The sequence below is a fragment of the Notothenia rossii genome (genome assembly GCF_949606895.1).
Source record: "Notothenia rossii genome assembly, chromosome: 9".
Classification (NCBI taxonomy): domain Eukaryota; kingdom Metazoa; phylum Chordata; class Actinopteri; order Perciformes; family Nototheniidae; genus Notothenia; species Notothenia rossii.
This window is the reverse complement of record NC_136907.1, coordinates 55,312,922-55,333,122: the sequence shown is the minus strand read 5'-3', so window position 1 is coordinate 55,333,122 and position 20,201 is coordinate 55,312,922. Positions and strand designations below refer to the sequence as shown.

The window sequence follows — 20,201 nt, the reverse complement described above, 5'->3', positions numbered from 1 at the left end:
CAATTTCAATCCATTTCTTTTTTATCTTTTTAAAGAACTCTTATGCCAAAATTATTTGGAATTTGTCTTCACTGATCTTTGGCTGGTACGAATATTAACTTCAGGTTTTAAAGTAGTCAGCCAGAAAAACATGATATCTAATGGAAACATACAAAACCCATTTCAAAAACTATTTTTTTTATTGTCCTCTATTATAAGAATAGCAGTTGCAGCTTATTAAGAAACATGGGAGTTTACTTAAATCCATCCATCCACGACTATCAAAACACAGGTTAATAAAAGACTGAAAACATGTTAGTGTTTTATTATTAGTTTATTATCTCCATATAGATGGGCTTAACCATCACTTGTTGACACTGGATGCACTTCTTGAAATGTTTCATAACATCATTTCTCAGCTTCTGAACATCTGAACCAACATGTTGAACTTTATCAGAAACAAAACATCCGGCTCCTGCCGTCCAAAAGTTTAAACAAGAACCTTCATTCACTGCCCTGTGAAAGCTCAACAGTTCTTCATGTTGTTCTTAGCCACCTGCACGTCACATTACACAGCCAGAAAAAGAGTAACTATTGGTGTTGTTTGGTTATCTTCTTGGCGTGCTCCAACACAGACTCAAAACGCAGAGTTCTGGATGTCCAGGAAGATGGAATTCCCTCAAATCCAATCTGTGAGAATGTAGAAAAGTGAGTGTGAGAAAAAGATGCTTCCCTATTTCATTTGAGCATGTTGCCATAGCTTACCGCCTTTTAATGTATCAAATGTGAGATGAGCAAACAGTCATACCTGAGCCCCAAGACAGGCTCCGATGAAAGAGCCTCTGCTACAGGTGCATCCCCCGCAGCTCATGGTGTCTCTGACGGCCTGCTCGTAGTGCTCGGCTGTCAGGACTCCATGCAGCGCTGCTTGGAACGCACCTGGCAAACCTGAGGAAACATCAGTACCATGTGTTAATAACATAAAGGCATTGTAACTGGTTGTCCCAATGTTTTTCCAGAACTACTACTTTCAGCTACTAAGTGTTTTAGCTTGTGTTTTATTTTATGTTATTCTTATTCATAGGGCTAATTCCATATAAACTTCTAGTCTTATAATCTTTGTGTGAGCTCTTATCTGTACTGTTCACTCTTGATCTGTTGTTTCTAAGACACCTGAAATTCCCTATCCATCTTATCATGTTGTAGTACAGTGAAACAACAAATGCATGAGCTGCAGGGAGAAATAGACATCTAATGTTAGAACTAATGCTTGATGTTAAAAGAGCTTTATGAATACCTCATGTGTTTGGAAACACACTGGGGATCAGTTCCTTAGGAGTCTTGGATAGATTCTCCTTCACCTGATGGAGGTGACCTGGAACCAATCAGAAAGGAGAGTCATTCGATTAGATTTACAATGATCCCAGGCTGGGAAAATGTTTTGAAACAGCAGCTTGTCACAAGGAATTGCACAGTTAAAAATAACATAATTAAATATTAACAGAAGAAAGATATAAATATCTATAGTGTAAATGTATTGAATATATCATATTAAATATGCAGAATAAGTGATATTACACGATGAGACCATCGTGCTACTAAAAATATATAGACATAAGACACTATGTATATACTACATACATTATACAAGGTTACACATTAGTTGCATTGTTTAAGTTAAAGCAAATTATGATCATTGAAAGGGGAAAACAGAGGTCAAAATAAAGGAGAACCTATGAAGCTGAAAGTTGAGTTCTAGCCAGGGCTAGCAGAGAACTCATCTCATAAGTTACTCAAATACAATCAACATTTAAACTGTTAAGCCACATAAAACTAACTTTTTTGCAAGTTACTTTATCTTTAGACGTCAAAGATCAAGTTAAAGTCATATCAAATTATTAAACATAGTATGTATTCAGGATATTTCACTTGTACAAAATGAGGAATACTTTTAATCCTGTGACTCAGTCCCATGACTTTAGTCTAGTGCTGCAGGCCTCACATACCAACGACTGCTTTGTCCAGATCCTGAGGCTGCTTTCTCTTTGGGTCGCTGAGCTGAGCCAGCACTGAGTCCAAGGCTTTGGGATCGGGACCATTCAGGATGAAATGCTCCAGGATCCTGGAGAAATAAATGAGGCAGTGTTAGAAACCAATTTATTGCTGAGCCTATTTTATAATATAACATTAGTTAGTCTTAGTTTAGTTTTTTTAGGTTTGAAACCATGTTAAAAGTTATGCTGTGTAGCATCCACAGGGATGTTACAATACCATTCATGATGAGATATAATAAAAAAAACTGATAGAATTTCCAAGCGTTAATGCTAATCAAGTGCAACAGGAAAATTATATTTCAAAATTACGACATGTTTGGAATTTAACTCAGCGGAGACCTTTATTTGATTTGTTTCTGATTCAATTCATTCAAATTGTTTATATATTTTCATAATGTGTTTTACAGGTTATTATTGCCTTTATTTTAATAGCATAGAAAGGTAAAAAGGCTAAATGAAGACATTGTAACGTCCCCTCTGTCAATAGATTTTAGGAATGGACACGACAAGTATATTCAAATACTATCAATAATCTCCTTTAAAAAAAGGTGTTCATTCCACCATCACCGATTAGTTTTTTTTGTTTGCCTGACTTTCTACTAGATTGAGTAAGTCAAATTAAATGTAAAATGTCTTTGCACCTGTTGTGTCTTCCAATGTGAAAGAAGTCGGATTTTCTTTGTAATTTATATTTCTTTCACATCCCTGTTTCAGAAATGACCAGTATTCTCATCAGTAACAGGAAGTGAAAATGATGCGTTGGCGGAACAAACTGACCTCGCAGCTGCCAGAGTCTCTGCGACACAATCATCATTGTTCTGGGTGACACGGACTGCCTGCTCCACCTTCTCCAGCATCTCAGGCTTTCCTGCATAAAAAGCCACTACAGGAGCCAGTTTGGCTATTCCATCAATCTGACAGTCGTTCTCACATCCTATGGAAAAAAGAACATAATTTAGAGCTGTTTCTCTCAATAATGTCTTGGTATTTGTAATGAAAATACTGCACATTCACCTGTTTCTTCTTTGCCTGCATCCACATTTTTCAGGAAGCTCTTCAAACTCCCTTGTCTCCATGGTCCCTTGATGGGCAGCTGCGGTCTCGGGCCTGGTAGGACAAACACAACGTTATCCTTATTTCCATCTTACTGAGTAAAAGAGTTTAATGATTTTTCCACAACAACATGAAATAGTTCTCCGCTTCTACTAGATGGTTTTCCTACCTGCTCTGTCTCTGTAAGGGTCGTTGACAGGCGTGTCGTACTCTGATCCTGGCCCAAAGAATTTTAGAGTGCGCTGCTTCAGATCTTCAACATTTAGACCTGGTCGTAAAGGTTACACAGCTTAGACCATGATGTAAACAGTTTGAAATGATCATGAGGCAGTCTATTGTGTCGTTAAGATGAAGAAGTAAGGCCTACCTCCACATTCAGACAAGGACTCCAGCAGGACAAAGGCCTGGTCCCCGTAGCAGCTCTGCTGGCCCATCTGCCTCCTGTAGAAAGGGTTGGCCGACTCAGAGCGGAACTCAGGGTTTGGCTCCTGATCCAGGATGCCCTGCAGCTTCTGCAGGTCGTACACCCAGTGGAGGGGCTGCGCTGTGAGGGAAGAGACTACAGGTCAATATCATTCTGATCCAAAACTCCTTTTTAATAAGAATAAAAAAGGTGCTTAGTGAAAAGACTCAGATGATAGAGAAATAAACATCAGCAAACAACTTTGGGCTAAAAAAAGAAACCTAAAGAGTATTCAAACTAGTGGTATGACATGGAAACTAATTGTAAATTAAGATTTTGTATTGAATACTTAACGGACAATAACACATTACAGTATGATAGACTTTAACAGTTATTACCTGCTGCATCTGCAACGGCTGATCCTACGATGGCTCCTATCGCTCTGTTGGCCAGAGCTGATGCCATCTGTAAAACAATTCATCGTTATTATTCTAATTAAGGCTTAATTTTGTCTGTAAATTAAATCAACAGAAACATACTGGTGAACATTTTCCTTTTAAAATAATAATTAAGGTGACATATAAAGCATTTCTTCTAGCTTCTGTAATTTGTTGCCTTAGCTACCTATATCTGGTTAATATAAACTGAATATCTTTGGGGTTATGGACTGAAAATACATTTGCATATCTCACAATGAGCTCAAGGATATTGAGCCACTTTTAATTTTGTGAGACAGTATAAAAAGGCCTAAATATCATTGATTTTCCAAACAATAACCAATAGACTTGTCAAGAGTTATATTTTGTGTTAGATCCAGCCATAGACTGTGTATATAATGCCCTGTTGGTAATGTTTACACGGTATGTCTCACATGGCAGTTCGAGTTCATCTGCAATCTACTAGTTTCCCTGAATGTGTATCTGTAAAGATTGGATGCTAAAGCTAGCAATAATTGTTTAATACGAGAGAAATATACATGGTTTTAAGTAAACTTAAGCATGACTTGAATGAAGCATTGTTTATCCCTCTATTATGTCCAAGTTTAACAGTGGCCTAGCCAGTGGCCTAGACAGAGTTAGCGGAGATAGCAGTAACTTCAGACACTGCAGACTGCAAGCTAACGTCAGCTAGTCTTCGGCCAAACTAGGCTGACATAGTGAAGTCCTACCTTTCAATCCGTTTAAAGTAACCTTACAGGGTAATACTGATAGCCAGGGCACACTGCAGTGCGTTTCAACCTTCCGTTAAAATGACTTATATCAGTGGGCTGATCCAACAACATGTTATGAAACGTTCTCTTAAGCACCGCCCCCCTCTGGTCACCCTTTGACCTGCTTTGTCTCGAGTTTATGGACATTGTCAAAACTGTTAAACATAAATGGCTAGAACAGTTAACAACAATAAATGCATGTATGTCAATTACACTGTAGCATGCATGTGCTTAAGAAAAATTGTGATTTTCACAAGCTGCATATATAAAATAGAGCCAAACACTGACAATTTCACAGCAAAACGTTCAACTGAAAGCTGACCAGTGTCAAACCTCGGTATTCAATGTTCAATAGTTTATTCAACTTTATCAGCAAGTCCAGCATTTAGGTTAAAGTAGCAGGGTAACCGTTTGTATTTTAAATAGCATCATCTACTGACCAGTAGAGGTAATGCTGCAGACATGACTTAACCAAAATGTAATTATGGTCAAGCCATCACAGTCTCCAGCTGTATGACAAATTTGTGTGTACATTCATGATAGCAAACACATTATCACAGATTATTTAAATTATAGGACAATCTTGACCTCTAAAGAATTGTTTTGATTTTTGAGGAACACATATTGCATTACATTTGAACTTAAAGGGGCCGTATTTACGCACATGTTCAGGTTTTATTTTGTGCTTCTACTCTATCATGTTTATATGCTTTAATGTTGAAAGGGGTCTTTAGTTTTCATACTGCCTGTGCTGCAGCACCTTCAGTCGGCTCTGATTGGTTACCTAGCCGGCTCTGTTGTGATTGGACAACTGCTTAGAGATGTCCTGTCCCCAAGCATATCAGGTACAATTTTGTTGGAGCGCTAGCCAATAGAAGCGCGAGTGGTAAGATGAGGTCACCCTTGAAGAAGAGATCTTTTGATCTCAAGGGGCTTTCACCTGGTTAAATAAAGGCTACAAACAAACAATTATATGTCACTATGTCGCGGAAGAAAACAAATGATTACAATGGCAGTGTGTGAGGGAGAGAAACTCCCTCTGGAGGGAACTTTGGTATTTGAGCCTTTGCAGACCGTTTACATGCACAAAAACCTATGACACAGTACAGGAAAGGGAAAACCCCGAAAAGCATAATAGGGCCTCTTTAAAAAGGCATTATTTGGGAGCTCTAAAAGTCCAAAAGACACCATATAGGGGTTCTTCTATTGTCCTTTGGCTGTACTGCTGCTAACATGTATCACAATGGGGTTTGTCTAATTGCCAAAGACTATCGTTGTAAACATTTAAATAAATAATACTATTCAGTCAGAATGAAGTCTCTCCTGTTTGAACTGTAAAGTCTGTGCATCGTGCTTTTATGAAGTCGAGTAGGTAGGGCATTTTGCCAATCTGTGCTCAGGGGCCCAACGAAAGGCCTTTACATACAGTATGTAATGGTTATGGAAGCTTTTATGGAAGATTCAATGTGACTGTATGAAAGGAACTCCCTCCTCTACTTTAAGCCTCTATCACACACCATTTTATTATTTGTTGACAGTGCCACAGGGAGCCTCAGTGGTCATTGACACCACACGTAAATGCATACCATCCCCTCTAACATGACTGCTAGTTGTTACATACAGTCAGTGCATCTATCAACAACTCCCTTAAATCTTTCTACTTTAACACTACATGGGCCGCATGACCTGCTACAGAAAGAGGGGTGTGGCGTTCAAGCTACGTGTGTGTTTTTGAGGGTCTGAAGGAGGATGACGATACCATGTGGCTTGTATTTATTTATAGCTTACCTCCTCCCTTTCAAGCTGTAAAGTAATATCACATCATCATACGTGCTGTACACATTGGACAGGACTTAGCATACTGTATGTACAGAGGGATCAGACTCAAAAAGACAAAAACGACTGCCACATGGCTCCTACGTTAAAACTCTATGTTTCACTTTCTTCTTGAGTCAGGGCTAAGTGACACCTATGCACTGAATCTTCAGCAGGTGCTCCACCCTCTCCTGTCTCCATGTCCCGTAGTGACCCAGCAACACATTCTAGCGCTGCGTCAATGCCAGCAGCAGCAAATTAGAAACCAACACCCACTCCTGATATGTACTTCTCTGTCCTACATCCATTATTTTTAGCTGGGATTCAAGACTTAATATGGGAAAAGAGTGCCCCATATTTGCAGCCACCTCTGAACCCAATCAGGTCACGGTTTCTTCAGGTGGCGCCGAGCAGAAAAGCAAACATGTCCCACTTTACACTTTACATCTTGCTTTTGCACCATCTCCCTCCACCTGCACCTTCTTCTGTTCTCATGGTAAGAGAGCCGGTTGGTCCTCATCTCCTGACTCCACCCACTTATACAGGTCTGCAACACACACACTCAAGTGCACACAAAGCACTGTCACCCCACAAACCACAGTGCCCAACCCCCCCCCATGTCCTGATTACACCCCACATAGACATATACCTATGTCAAGCTAAGCCCAACCCTCTTGCACCCTGCGCCCCACTGCCAGTTGCCCATGTGCGGTTTTTAATAAGGTGGATGCAAAAGTTGGTCTTGCTCTCTTCTGGGTGACGCGGATTGGAAGGAGTTCTTCATACTTACACCAAAGTGTTTAGTTTTTATCCCCAATTTTTTCTTGCTGAAACCGTAAGTACATCTTCAATATCTTAGAGAGGAGCCATGAAGTGGTCCTGGGTGCTTGTGGCAGTCTTGCTGTCCGTCGGGACGCTATCACTGGCCAAGGACAGCTTGGACTTCCCTGATTACGATGGCAAGGACCGCGTCCACAACCTCAACGCCAAGAACTATAAGTCTGTGATGAAGAAGTACGATGTCATGGTGGTGTACTACCATGACCATCCCGGATCCAGCCGCGTCGCCCAGAGACAGTTTGACATTGAAGAGTTGACCCTTGAGGTGGGTTGGGATGGGAACTATGGGTGGGGTACTGATGAGAAAGCTGTATGCTGGATTCATAATGCAAAGCACAAAGAAACATTACACAATCTTGCTATTAAAAGTTGTAGTCTCAAGTAGATTTAGTTTTTTGATAGAGTTTATTTTGTTAGGTTCCACAGAATTTGAAGCATTATTAGATGCAAATGAGTTACTAGGTTCTTAGCGAAAAAGGGTAAGGGTGTACATTTGTGGTTACAGTTAGGGTTAAGAATATATGGTAACAGATACATGGATTTTTTTGCAAGATTTCAAATGTGATGCTATAACGGGGAACAAATATTTGCTGGATCAGAAATGCTGAAAGATTAAGTCTCAAAAATGTGTCACTAGCTTGTGTTCATTTTGTGTGTGTGTGTGTGTGTGTGTGTGTGTGTGTGTGTGTGTGTGTGTGTGTGTGTGTGTGTGTGTGTGTGTGTGTGTGTGTGTGTGTGTGTGTGTGTGTGTGTGTGTGTGTGTGTGTTTGGTGTGATAGAGTTGATGGACCTTATGCACCCTCTGTCAGTACATCTCAGGCCTCCTGTCAGGCTGGATGCTCAGCAGTTTGTTCACATACCTCACAGAGACATTACATCATCATCCAGCAAGCCTTTAGTATCAGCTCACGAACGCATCAAACCCCAACTGACCCGGCTAGATTCTTGGGTTACTTGAAAAAAAACTGAATATCAAATGTCACACACTCATACAGCATTTTCCCAGGAAAAGTTGTATTTTCATTTCTTGTCATCTCTTGTCGAAATTAAAGTTTGCTTTTAAATTATATATGCACTGGATCATGTGACAACAACATTTTAAGGGATTTGGCATAGTCACTTCACAGGGTTCAGTAAAATATGCAACCTTATATGCTTGATGCATTGTTGGGGAGCTGCAAGTATTGCTGGGTGGCTTCTTTTAGAATTGACATTGGGTACAAAAAAGTATTGGCAATTACAACCAAATTCAAATACAGATTTGGACATAGGATATGTAACCAACACTCAACACACCCTAAAACACAAAAATAAATGTATCAAACAACAAATTATAGTTGTTTGCAATGCAAACCAATACATAAAATTGGAGGGATAGTACTATACATTTAGAAAGATAACATTAATACACATCACATCATCTCACCAGCCTCTGCTGTCTCTGTATGGGAGTGCTGGGGCTTGGTCTCAGGGCTGGAGGCCAGCTCTGGAGGTCCTGGCATCAGTAGTGCCGGCTCAGCTCCCCGCTGTGATTGACACTCTGGCAGTACTGTACTTGTCAGCGGATCCCGGGGCGCTGAGCATAACCGCCACCTCGCCAAAATAGTCCCTGGGCTGGTGTTGCTTCTGGGGCTATATTTATCCCGAGATGTTTTGTGGCGGGTCGAGCTCCCTGAAGGCTTGTGTTTCTCCTTATGAATGTATTATGATTTACATTTGATGGGGATTTATTATTAGCAAGAGGCGGCAGCAAAGGACTCAACATTTCAGAGGTCAGGGCCAAACTGTTTGGGAAAGTTATATGGAATATGACATGATAGGAATGAGGAGGTCGTAATTACGGGTTTTATTTACTTTAGGCAAAGACAAAATTGATCGTTGAGGTCACCCAACATTCTGACTGGGGTCTCTGTGTGAATTTCCAAATGTTTTCCATTTATATTAGAGGGCCTGTATTCTCCAGAAAATTTAAATATTTAAAAACGAAAATTGTACAGCTGTTGTGCGTTTTGCATTTTGGGTAGTTGAAAAACATGAGGATCCAATTCTAAAATCCCATCCCAGATATTGAGATTGTTGGTAACTTTACATGTAGTTAGTTAGGTTCAGTTACTGTGAAGAAATTATATCAGCAACATGACGATGGATACACCAAGGTCTAAAGGCAACCTTGCATGTTTTATATTTAGATGACTTGTAGATATAAGGATATGAAATCCTTTTCAAATTGGATCTACGACAACAACCGGATAATTAAAATCAAATAATTCGTATTTAATAGTAACGTCAAGATAAACAACCTTGAATGTCTTAATGCAACTACACATAATAATCTGTACAAAAAATAAAAACATTGCAAATGATCATTGCTTTTCCACACTGTCTAATCAAATTATTTCTACACAAGTATCTGTATCACAAGTACAATGTATAATTTGTATACTGTAACTCACCTCCGCAACTACCAATCAAATTAAAGCATTGTGCACAACAACCTGCCGGATAGACCCATGAGACAAACTTTGAATGCCTGTCCCAGCAGCTGCTTAAGATCTCTGACACTAGTGTGCACCCATGTGTGTTTATGTTTGAGTGTGTGTTTGAGAGTTTGAGACAACCCTCAAACAACTTCCTCAATGTAGTAAGGCTGTGAATGCTGCACTGCCATTGGTGGAACAAACTGTCAGTCATGAGGGTTCAAGTTTCATACAGATTTAGAAAGTGCATAAGCAGCGCTCTGAAAAGCAGGCTTTTATGGTAATGAAAATATTGAGTGAGACAACTTTGTTAAAAAGGTATAGTTGTGCATGATATATGGACACTATTGCAGGCTTGTGTTCTATGATTTATAGACTTATAGATACTTCACTGACAATTCATGTCCGATGTTATATGACGGATTCTTTGTTTTACAGCTTGCAGCCCAGGTCCTGGATGAGTTTGATGATGAGGATATTGGAGTCGGACTCATTGATGCAAAGCTTGACAAAGTCGTTGCAAAGAAATTAGGTAAACCTACAAAAAAACTCAACACAGCTGCAAGCTTGTAACTTTACACTGTGTATGATTGTTTGTAGCCTTTATTTAACCATGAAAAAATGATGAGACCACTCAGTATCAGAATCCCAGCTCATCTCCAATGACTATTATATATACTATTATACTGTTTTTACGGAAGATACAAGATACAAAAAACCGATATAGGAAGGATGCGCCATTTGTGACCTTTGCTCCAGTCTGGGCTTCTTCTCTTCTCTCCAGATCTCGATGAGTCGGACAGTGTCTACATCTTCACCGACGATGAAGTCATAGAATATGATGGCGAGTTTGCAGCAGACACTCTTGTGGAGTTCATCTTTGATGTTCGTGAGGATATAATCTCCCAGTTAATAGCCTGCATCTTTTTTAGAAAAGTCTCTTAAACCAAGTCACCTTCAACTCCATTGTCCCCTCTTTTCTCCTCCATGACTCTTAATAGGTTCTTGAGGACCCAGTGGAAATTATTGACAACAGTAGGGAACTGAAAGGCTTTGAAAACATCGAAGAGGACATCAAACTGGTGGGCTACTTTAAGAGTCACAAGTCAGAACGTAAGAATCTGTACTGTGATGAACTGATAACCTGTGTTTCATTTCTTTTATTACAGTTGCTTTTCAACAAAATGTCTCATGATTTCATATCAAGCAAGTGCAACAGAGACCAGGCTCAGGTTGCTTGATTTAACTTTGAGCTGCAGACCTGTTTTGATTTTTAAGGTGATTTTCATGTGTGCACACTAGAAGCTACATTAATGATGAGGGCAACAAGTCGACATTGATAGATGTTTCATACAGGAACCGATCTACTGAAACAACTTGATGGATGCCTATAACATTTCAGATTTCCTGGCTTTTGCCGATGCTGCTGAAGAGTTTCATCCTCACATCAAGTTCTTTGCCACATTCAGCCCTAAGGTGAGTAAAAAGTGTAATTAGACACACTTAAAATACTATAATAAGACTGGGTGGAATATGAACGAGTGTTAATTGATTCATCTTATTTTCTATAATGAGCTGATGATTAACGTTGGCTCTATGTTATTTGATGCTGTTAAAGTTCTATTATGTTTTTCTTTCTTAAAACAGTTGTCTGCAGCTGCCGAAATCAGAGTCTGTTGGTCATAGAACCAAATCAATTCTTAAAACAATTAAAATGTTCCTCTCTGGATTAGTCACTAGGATAAACTTATTTTAACTGAAACACAGTTTTTATTTTAAAGCAATGGGCCAAACATTGAGCCTTGTGGCACTCCATAAGGAAGTTGGGGTCTATATGGCATTTCACCATTGACAAACAAAATTTGAATTTATAATACAAACTAAACTGTTTACTGATTTTGTGAACAAAAGTTTTCAGTTATAAACCATTAAAGGTAAAATGCTCTTATATGCCCAATCAGAATTGATGGTAAATGTAGTGATGGAAAAAGATCAAAGTTCCTTGATGCAGAGTTTACAGTTGTTATATCTAGAAACTACTTCTTATTGGACTTCTAGGCTGTAGGCTTTTGCATCTAGATTGTAACTTTGATTCACAAAACCTTGTGAAAATTATTGCAAGACTTGCTGCCTGACGACCTTTCCTAACCTCAGCAATTTGAGGTTCTTCCAAAGTTAGGGAACCACCTAGAGATGGTTATCAACTATGAAAGGTGTCACATTTTACTTTACACGTCTGTATGGCACAGCAACACGTGCTTGAATGACCTTTGCCTGCCGAGGCAAATAATTGCCTAATTGGCCAAAGTTGAACTCCACATAGAACAAATATGCAAATTGCATAGAATGAAAGCAAACAGGTGGTGAATGTCATTTCATACACGTGTTGCCATGCCCTCATGGTTCCCAGTTCCTTTATGCTCAGTTGTTGGTTATAATCATCTGATTGTGTTATAGGTTGCCAAGGCTCTGGAAATGAAGCTGAATGAGGTAGACTTCTATGAACCCTTCATTGATGATCCAATAGTCATCCCAGGAAAACCTTACACTGAGGAAGAGCTGGTCGATTTCATTGAGGATAACGACAGGTAAATCCAATTAACGCAATGTAATGCCCTAAACTGTACATATTATTTATAAATATATAAAAAGCCTAATAAAATATCCCTGTGCATTTCAAGACCAACCTTAAGGAAGCTGCAGCCACACAACATGTACGAGATCTGGGTAAGAACTGTTTTTGTCAAACTATTCTTCCATGAAGATGCTTTGATGAGATTCAACCTCCAGAACCGTTTATAAAATTCTTTGGATAGTTCTCCTCAGTTGGTTCAGTTTGTCTTTGTTCTTTTCCACAGGACGACGATGTTGAGGGTGAACATATCATTGCCTTTGCAGAGGAGTCTGACCCAGGTACAGGACCCTGAATGAGTTACATGGGGCAGCAAAGGGGTTGGAAAAGTTTTTTAATTTGTATGGTTTGATGTTCAAGCCAAAAATAAACTAGACTGGCCATTGTTCTGTATAGTGCCTGCTGGAGAATGAAGGCCAAGTAATACAATGATCTGATAATATTCCATGGTTTGTCCACCATGTTGATTCACCACTATGATAGTTTAATTTGTAGTTTCACTGTTGTTCTTTCCACTCCTCAGACGGTTTCGAGTTCCTTGAGATCCTGAAGGAAGTTGCAGAGGATAACACAGATAACCCTGACCTTAGCATTGTCTGGATTGACCCTGATGACTTCCCCCTGGTAAAAATATAAAACCCTGCAATTATGCAAAACTGGAAATCAGAGGAACTACTTGGTGTACTCCCTGACTCGCAGTTAACTGAGATGTAATGACTAAGCATACTTAAAAATACCTGTCCTTGCAGCTTCTGCCACACTGGGAGAAGACTTTTGGAATAGACCTGTCCCACCCACAGATTGGTGTTGTCGATGCTGATGATGTAAGTGATATTTTTGGTACTTTAGTCATAGATCTGTGTTTTGCCACACTCTTATAGATCCTTAATTATAATATTAATATATATCATACATTTTGAGACGCTTTTAAAGTCAGTTACTTGAAGTCAAAAACTCTGCATGGTTGCTTGAAGACTTTCGCCTCTTCACAGAAGTCACACCTGAGGGATTTTTTTGTATGCTTTTCACCCTGAAGGCTGACAGCGTATGGATGGACATGGATGATGGGGATGATTTGCCATCTGTCGATGAGCTGGAAGACTGGATTGAGGATGCTCTGTCAGGTAAAATCGATCCTGATGATGATGACGATGACGACGATGACGACGATGATGACGATGATGATGACGATGATGATGACGATGACGACGATGATGATGACGATGACGACGATGATGATGATGACGACGATGACGACGACGATGATGATGATGATGATGATGATGATGATGATGATGATGATGATGATGATGATGATGATGATGATGATGATGACGACGACGATGATGACGACGATGACGACGACGATGATGACGACGACGACGACGATGATGATGATGATGATGATGATGATGACGATGATGATGATGATGATGATGATGATGATGATGATGATGATGATGATGATGATGATGATGATGATGATGATGATGACGACGATGATGATGACGATGATGATGATTATTAAATCATTAAGTCTTAAGTCTGACCAATACAGTATCAAGAGTCAACATCATAGCTGCCATACTCTATCAAATCATCTTCTTTTGTAACTAGTTATTGTGTTGAACTCGGCAGTCACTATTAGTATCTCATCTTTTCATCGTCCTCTCTGCATCTAACCAGAACAATATTCCACTAATCGTTTATCCCACTTCCCTACATGTTGAGTAATCTTCTATGTAACAAAGTTATTTCTAAGTAAGATCCCACACTACTTTTATTTTTAAATGTAACACTATCCAGTATAATAAAAGAAGAAATTCTTTCCAAACCATGCCATCTATTGCTATTGATTTTTGTATTATTAAAGTTTTTATTTTACAAAGTACTGGAAGGGTTGAAATTTTGTATGCATTATGTCTTAGTCTACATATGGAGTCTGTTGTAGTCTTAATGTGTTTTATCTGTTCCCTTAGTTTCTTGTTTGCTGCAGTATCGAAACAACTGAAGTCCGACCCATGGGTGCTAGCAGGCTTTTCTGATGGGTTTTAAGTACCACCAGCCTACTCTGTGAAATCAATGTAACGCTGTACACTGAAAGTGCTGTACATCATATGGATGTTTTCTACGATGATGATTATGAAAACAGCTATTTTCTATTCTTGTACCAAGAGGAATTTAACTTACTGTAAAGTCTTAAATAAATGACAACTTGGATAGAAATAACATTATTGTGATTATTTTTGTAATGGTGTGTGAGTATGTATGAATTTTAAATATTGATATACCTTCACAACTATACATACAGTATAGGGGAGAGTGGGGTAAGATGAGCCAGTGAGTAATTTGACCCTCCCGCATTATCTAGGGAACTGTGCACATTTGTTGTCATGTGACCATGAATTAAGGAAGCACACATCATTTTTATTTAGCTGTGATGGAGAGAAGCACATGGTTAAGTGGTAAATATGTTTTTTTTTTTTACAATAAACCATGTTTTGCTTGTCAAAGTGAATGTTCAACATGTCGGTTACTATTACTGTTTTGTCAAAGCGAATGTATCCAGGCCTCAAAATATGTATCATACATGTTGGTTGGTTAGTTAGCAAGGTGTAAAACCATGTGAATCATTTAGCTAAACATTAACCTTAATGACTAAATTAGACAGTTTTGATTCCCAAAATTGGCTGTGGGGCCAAGTGAGCCAGAGGTTGTGGGCAAAGTGAAACAGTGGTTCAACAGTGGCTGTGGCCTCTGCAACGCCTCGCGTCGAAAAATAGACTTCAGTCAATCAATCAATCAATGTTTATTTATATAGCCCAATATCACAAATGTTACATTTGTCTCAGAGGACTTCACAGTTTGTACAGAATATCAGTATGACAATACGACACCCTCTGTCCTTAGACCCTCACATCGTACAAGGAAAAACTTCCAGAGAAAACCCACAGTTTAAAGGGAAAAATGGGATAAACCTCAGGGAGAGCAACAGAGGAGGGATCCCTCTCCCAGGACGGACAGACGTGCAATAAATGCTGTGTGTAAATTGAAAAGATAATACATTTGCAACATAGGTAGTCCAAATGTTTGGAAATGCATGTGTGTATAATAGGAAGATGAATCCACGAGGATATCCATCCAGGAGTTATGATCCAGGACCACAGATACGACTCAAGATCCAGGACTCGCGATCCATGACACAGGACCGCAGGATCATCCATGACTCCGGATCCCGGCGTATATAGACACCAAAAAGAAAGACATTTGGGGAAGCTGGGTTAATCGGAACATGAGTGTACACAGGTATAGACAGAGAGAAGGAAGAAGTAAGATGTCCCCCGACAAACTAAGCCTATATCAGCAAAACTAGGGGCTGAATCTAATCAGCCCTAACTATAAGCTTTATCAAAAAGGAAGGTCTTAAGCGCACTCTTAAAAACGGATAGGGTGTCTGCCGCCCGAACACAAACTGGAAGCTGATTCCACAAAAGTGGAGCTTGATAAGAAAAGGCTCTGGCTCCCATTGTACTTTTAGAGACTCTAGGAACAACCAACAACCCTGCATTCTTGGAACGCAATGCCCTAGTAGGACAGTAGGGTATAATGAGTTCTTTAAGGTAAGATGGTGCCTGCCCATTAAGGGTTTTGTAGTCGAGAAGAATAATTTTAAATTCTATCCTGTGTTCTATAGGGAGCCAGTCTAAGGCAGCCAGAACAGGAGTAATGTGGTCCCTTTTCCTAACTCTGGTTAGTACACGAGCTGCAGCATTTTGAATCAGCTGAAGCGACTTGACTGACTTCTTGGTACACCCTGATAATAAGGAGCTACAATAATCCAGCCTTGAAGTAACAAATGCATGGACTAGTTTCTCTGCATCGTTTTGAGGCAAGATATGCCTGATTTTTGCAATGTTACGTAGATGGAAGTAGGCGGTCCTTGAAATTGATTTTATGTGGGTGTTAAAGGATAAATCCTGATCAAATATAACACCAAGATTCCTTACAGTCTCACTGGAGGCCAAATTAATGCCATCCATAGTTAGTATATCTTTAGATAATTTGTTTCGTAGATTCTTCGGGCCAAGTACAATAACTTCAGTTTTGGTCGTGTTTAACATAAAAAAATGTAAGGTCATCCACGTTTTTGAGTCCTTGAGGCAGTCTTGAATTTTATTTAGATGATTAATTTCATCAGGCTTGATTGATAAATATAGTTGAGTATCATCCGCATAACAATGAAAGTTTACAGAATGATTCCTTATAATATTGCCTAACGGAAGCATATATAGTGTGAACAAAATAGGTCCAAGCACTGAGCCCTGTGGCACTCCATGGCTAACTTTGGTTGGCATGGAAGATTCATCGTTGACACGTACAAACTGAGAGCATTCAGATAGATAGGACCTAAACGAGCCTAAAGCAGTTCCCTGTATGCCAACTAAGTGCTCTAGTCTTTGCAATAGGATATCATGGTCGATAGTATCAAATGCAGCACTAAGATCGAGCAAGACAAGAATAGAGACAAGTCCCTTGTCTGAGGCTATTAGAATGTCATTTGTGACTTTAACCAGAGCTGTCTCTGTGCTATGTTGTGTTCTAAAGCCAGACTGAAAATCTTCAAATAAATCATAGTTTTTTAAGTAATCACACAGCTGTTTTGCGACTGCTTTTTCAAGAATCTTTGAGAGGAACGGAAGATTAGAAATAGGTCTATAGTTGGCTAAAACCTCTGGATCGAGGTTGTGCTTTTTAAGAAGCGGTTTTATCACTGCTACTTTGAATGATTGTGGAACATAGCCTGATAATAAAGACATATTCATAATATTTAATAAATAAGTGCTAATTAATGGAAAAACTTCTTTTAACAGCTTAGTTGGAATCGGGTCTAAGATACACGTTGATGGTTTAGAAGAGAGAATCATTGAATTTAATTGTTCAAGGTTTATGGCTGAAAAGCATTCTAGTTTACTATCTAATGTAATATTAGAACTTACGTTTCCGGGAGCTGTTGATAATACTATACTGGTCAAAGGCAAGAGGTCATTGATTTTGTTTCTAAGAGTAACAATTTTATCGTTAAAAAAGCACATAAAATCATTACTACTGAGTGCTATGGGAATAGAAGGCTCAGTCGAGCTGTGGCTCTCTGTCAGCCTGGCTACAGTGCTGAAAAGAAATCTTGCATTATTCTTATTCTCATCTATTAATGAAGAGTATTAGGCTGCTCTCGCTTTACGCAGTGCTTTCTTATATTCATTGAGAGTAATATGCCAAATTAAACGAGATTCTTCAAGTTTAGTGGAACGCCATATCCTTTCAAGCTGTCTCGACTTTTGCTTTATTTTGCGGGTTTCGGCATTATGCCATGGAGCTAATCTATGTTGTTTTATTTTGTTCTTTTTCAAAGGAGCAACGGAGTCTAATTTTATTTGCAGTGCATCTGTAGCACTATCAACAACATGATCAATTTGGGGTGGTGTACATTTTGTATAAGTTTCCTCCCTTACATGCAGACATGCTATCGAGTTAAGTATTGGTGGAATCTCTTCCTTAAATTTGGCTATAGCACTAACAGATAGGTTTCCGCTGCAGGAGCTTTTGATTAATGCTTTGTAGTCTAGTAACAGTACTTCAAAAGTTACTAAGAAATGGTCGGATAAAGCAGGATTATGCGGTTCGACTAATAGTTGCTCAATTTCAATACCATAAGTCAGAACAAGGTCGAGAGTGTGATTATAGCAGTGGGTTGGTTTATTTACACTCTGACAGAAACCAACAGAATCTAATATAGAGTTAAATGCAACAGTAAGGCTATTTTTATCATCGTCAACATGAATATTAAAGTCACCTACGATAATTACTTTATCTGTTTTAAGTACCAAAGTTGATAAAAACTCAGAGAATTCTGATAAGAATTCTGAATAAGGACCTGGTGCACGGTACACTGTAACAAATAAGATTGGCTGCAAAGTTTTCCAGGTCGGATGCGTAAGACTAAAAACGAGGCTTTCAAAGATAGGCTTTACACATATATTACCACATATATTGTCACAAAAGTTCATAGCACAGTACTCTACACATAACTATCAAACCAGACATGCAATAGAAAAAAGGTTCATTTTACCCAAATCAAGATCAAATATCAGACAGAAAACAGTACTATACAGAGCAATGGTCAGCTGGAATTCGTTACCGGTCCATATCATTCAAGACAACTCAAACATACATTTCAAACATTTGCTAAAACAATATCTGAGAACTACAAATTAAATTTGAACTGTACTTGTGGGTCAATTAGTAATTAGTAATTAGTATTATCATGTAAATTATATTGTTGGTAAAATTTTGTTTAGGTTTTGACTTGATGATGGCTAAAATGTGATGACTATTTTTTTCTGTTTTGTTTTTGCTTTCACTTCCTTACCATGCACTTTTCATGAAATGATGAGTTGTTCCGTTCTGGTTTGTATTATGTATGTTTTGTGTGGGTGAGGACCCCAGGAAGAATAGCCAATGCTCATGCTAGTGCTAATGGGGATCCTAATAAAAACTAAACTAAAGGAGATATAATTTAATTTTTGTTTAGTATTGATAAGTAAACTTGAGTCAAAGATTGCTGCAACTCCACCTCCTCGGCCCGTGCCTCGGGCAATATGAGTATTGATATGGCTTGGTGGAGTGGCCTCATTTATGCTGACATATTCTTCATGTCTCAACCAAGTTTCAGTGAGACAGCATATATCAATATTATAATCTGATATTAAATCATTTACCAATATTGCTTTAGATGCTAGAGATCTTATGTTTAAGAGACCACATTTAATCTTTCTGTTTTGTTGCACTGTAGTAGTTGTTACATTTACTTTTATTAGGTTATTATGTATGACACCTCTATTAGGTTTTACCTTAAATTGTCCTTGGGCAGACACACACACCTTTAATATTGGGTATTTTATTGGGTTCGGGATTCCTATGGATGACTGCCTAGGAGAGAGCGCAGAGAAGCGTGTAAGACTGCGACTCTGCCTCCTGGTCTCAACTCCAGTTTGTCATGGATTAAGTCCACAAAGCCCTGAAATGTTTGCCGAAATGAGATTTGCACCTTCCAAAGTAGGATGAATGCCGTCTCTCTTAATCAGACCAGGTTTTCCCCAGAAGGCTGTCCAATTATTTACGAAGCCCACATTGTTTGCTGGGCACCACCAAGACAACCAGCGCTGAAATGACGACATGCGGCTATACATGTCATCATTGATCAGATTGGGGAGGGGACCAGAGAAGATTACGGTGTCCGACATTGTTTTAGCATAACTACACACCGACGCCACATTAAGTTTGGTGCATTCTGATTGGCGTAAACGAACATCATTACCACCGACGTGAATAACAATCCTACTGTATTTACGTTTATTTTTAGCCAGCAGTTTAAGATGCGCCTCAACGTCGCCCGCTCTGGCCCCCGGAATGCATGTGACTGTGGAGGCTTCGGTCTCTAAATGTACGTGTCTCATAATAAAGCTACCAATAACCAGAGTTGGCTTCTCAGCGGGTGTCTCGCTGAGTGGGGAATATCTGTTAGATACGTGAACGGGTTGGTGGGGACCTGCGGGTTTCGCGTTATGCCCCTTCTGAACAGTCACCCAATCTCCCTGCTGCTCGGGAGTTGCCGGGGGACGGCTAAGAGGAGCTACCTTTTGCCGGTCCGCACCGGCTAACATGGGCTTTACTGTAGCTG

The 20,201-nt window shown here is 39.3% G+C and overlaps 2 protein-coding genes across 2 annotated transcripts; one reads left to right on the top strand and one right to left on the bottom strand.

Moving 5' to 3' along the window:
* Positions 1-294: 294 nt before the first annotated feature.
* On the bottom strand, positions 295-4,801 carry LOC307018582 (crystallin J1C-like). Its single transcript, XM_079648891.1, has 10 exons — positions 4,658-4,801; positions 3,888-3,954; positions 3,454-3,630; positions 3,256-3,354; positions 3,048-3,140; positions 2,811-2,967; positions 1,986-2,101; positions 1,277-1,354; positions 788-927; positions 295-669 (listed from the first exon to the last, which is right to left on the bottom strand). Exons 2-10 carry the CDS (start codon positions 3,952-3,954, stop codon positions 571-573), a joined length of 1,026 nt encoding a protein of 341 aa, XP_079505017.1. The 5' UTR covers positions 4,658-4,801; the 3' UTR covers positions 295-570.
* A 2,357-nt stretch (positions 4,802-7,158) lies between these two features.
* casq1a (calsequestrin 1a) lies at positions 7,159-14,692 on the top strand. Its single transcript, XM_079650446.1, has 11 exons — positions 7,159-7,619; positions 10,270-10,363; positions 10,616-10,716; positions 10,833-10,944; positions 11,234-11,307; positions 12,289-12,419; positions 12,513-12,558; positions 12,690-12,744; positions 12,987-13,087; positions 13,213-13,287; positions 13,500-14,692. The coding sequence occupies exons 1-11, from the start codon at positions 7,383-7,385 to the stop codon at positions 13,989-13,991; spliced, it is 1,518 nt and encodes a 505-aa protein (XP_079506572.1). The 5' UTR covers positions 7,159-7,382; the 3' UTR covers positions 13,992-14,692.
* The last annotated feature ends 5,509 nt before the right edge of the window (positions 14,693-20,201 follow it).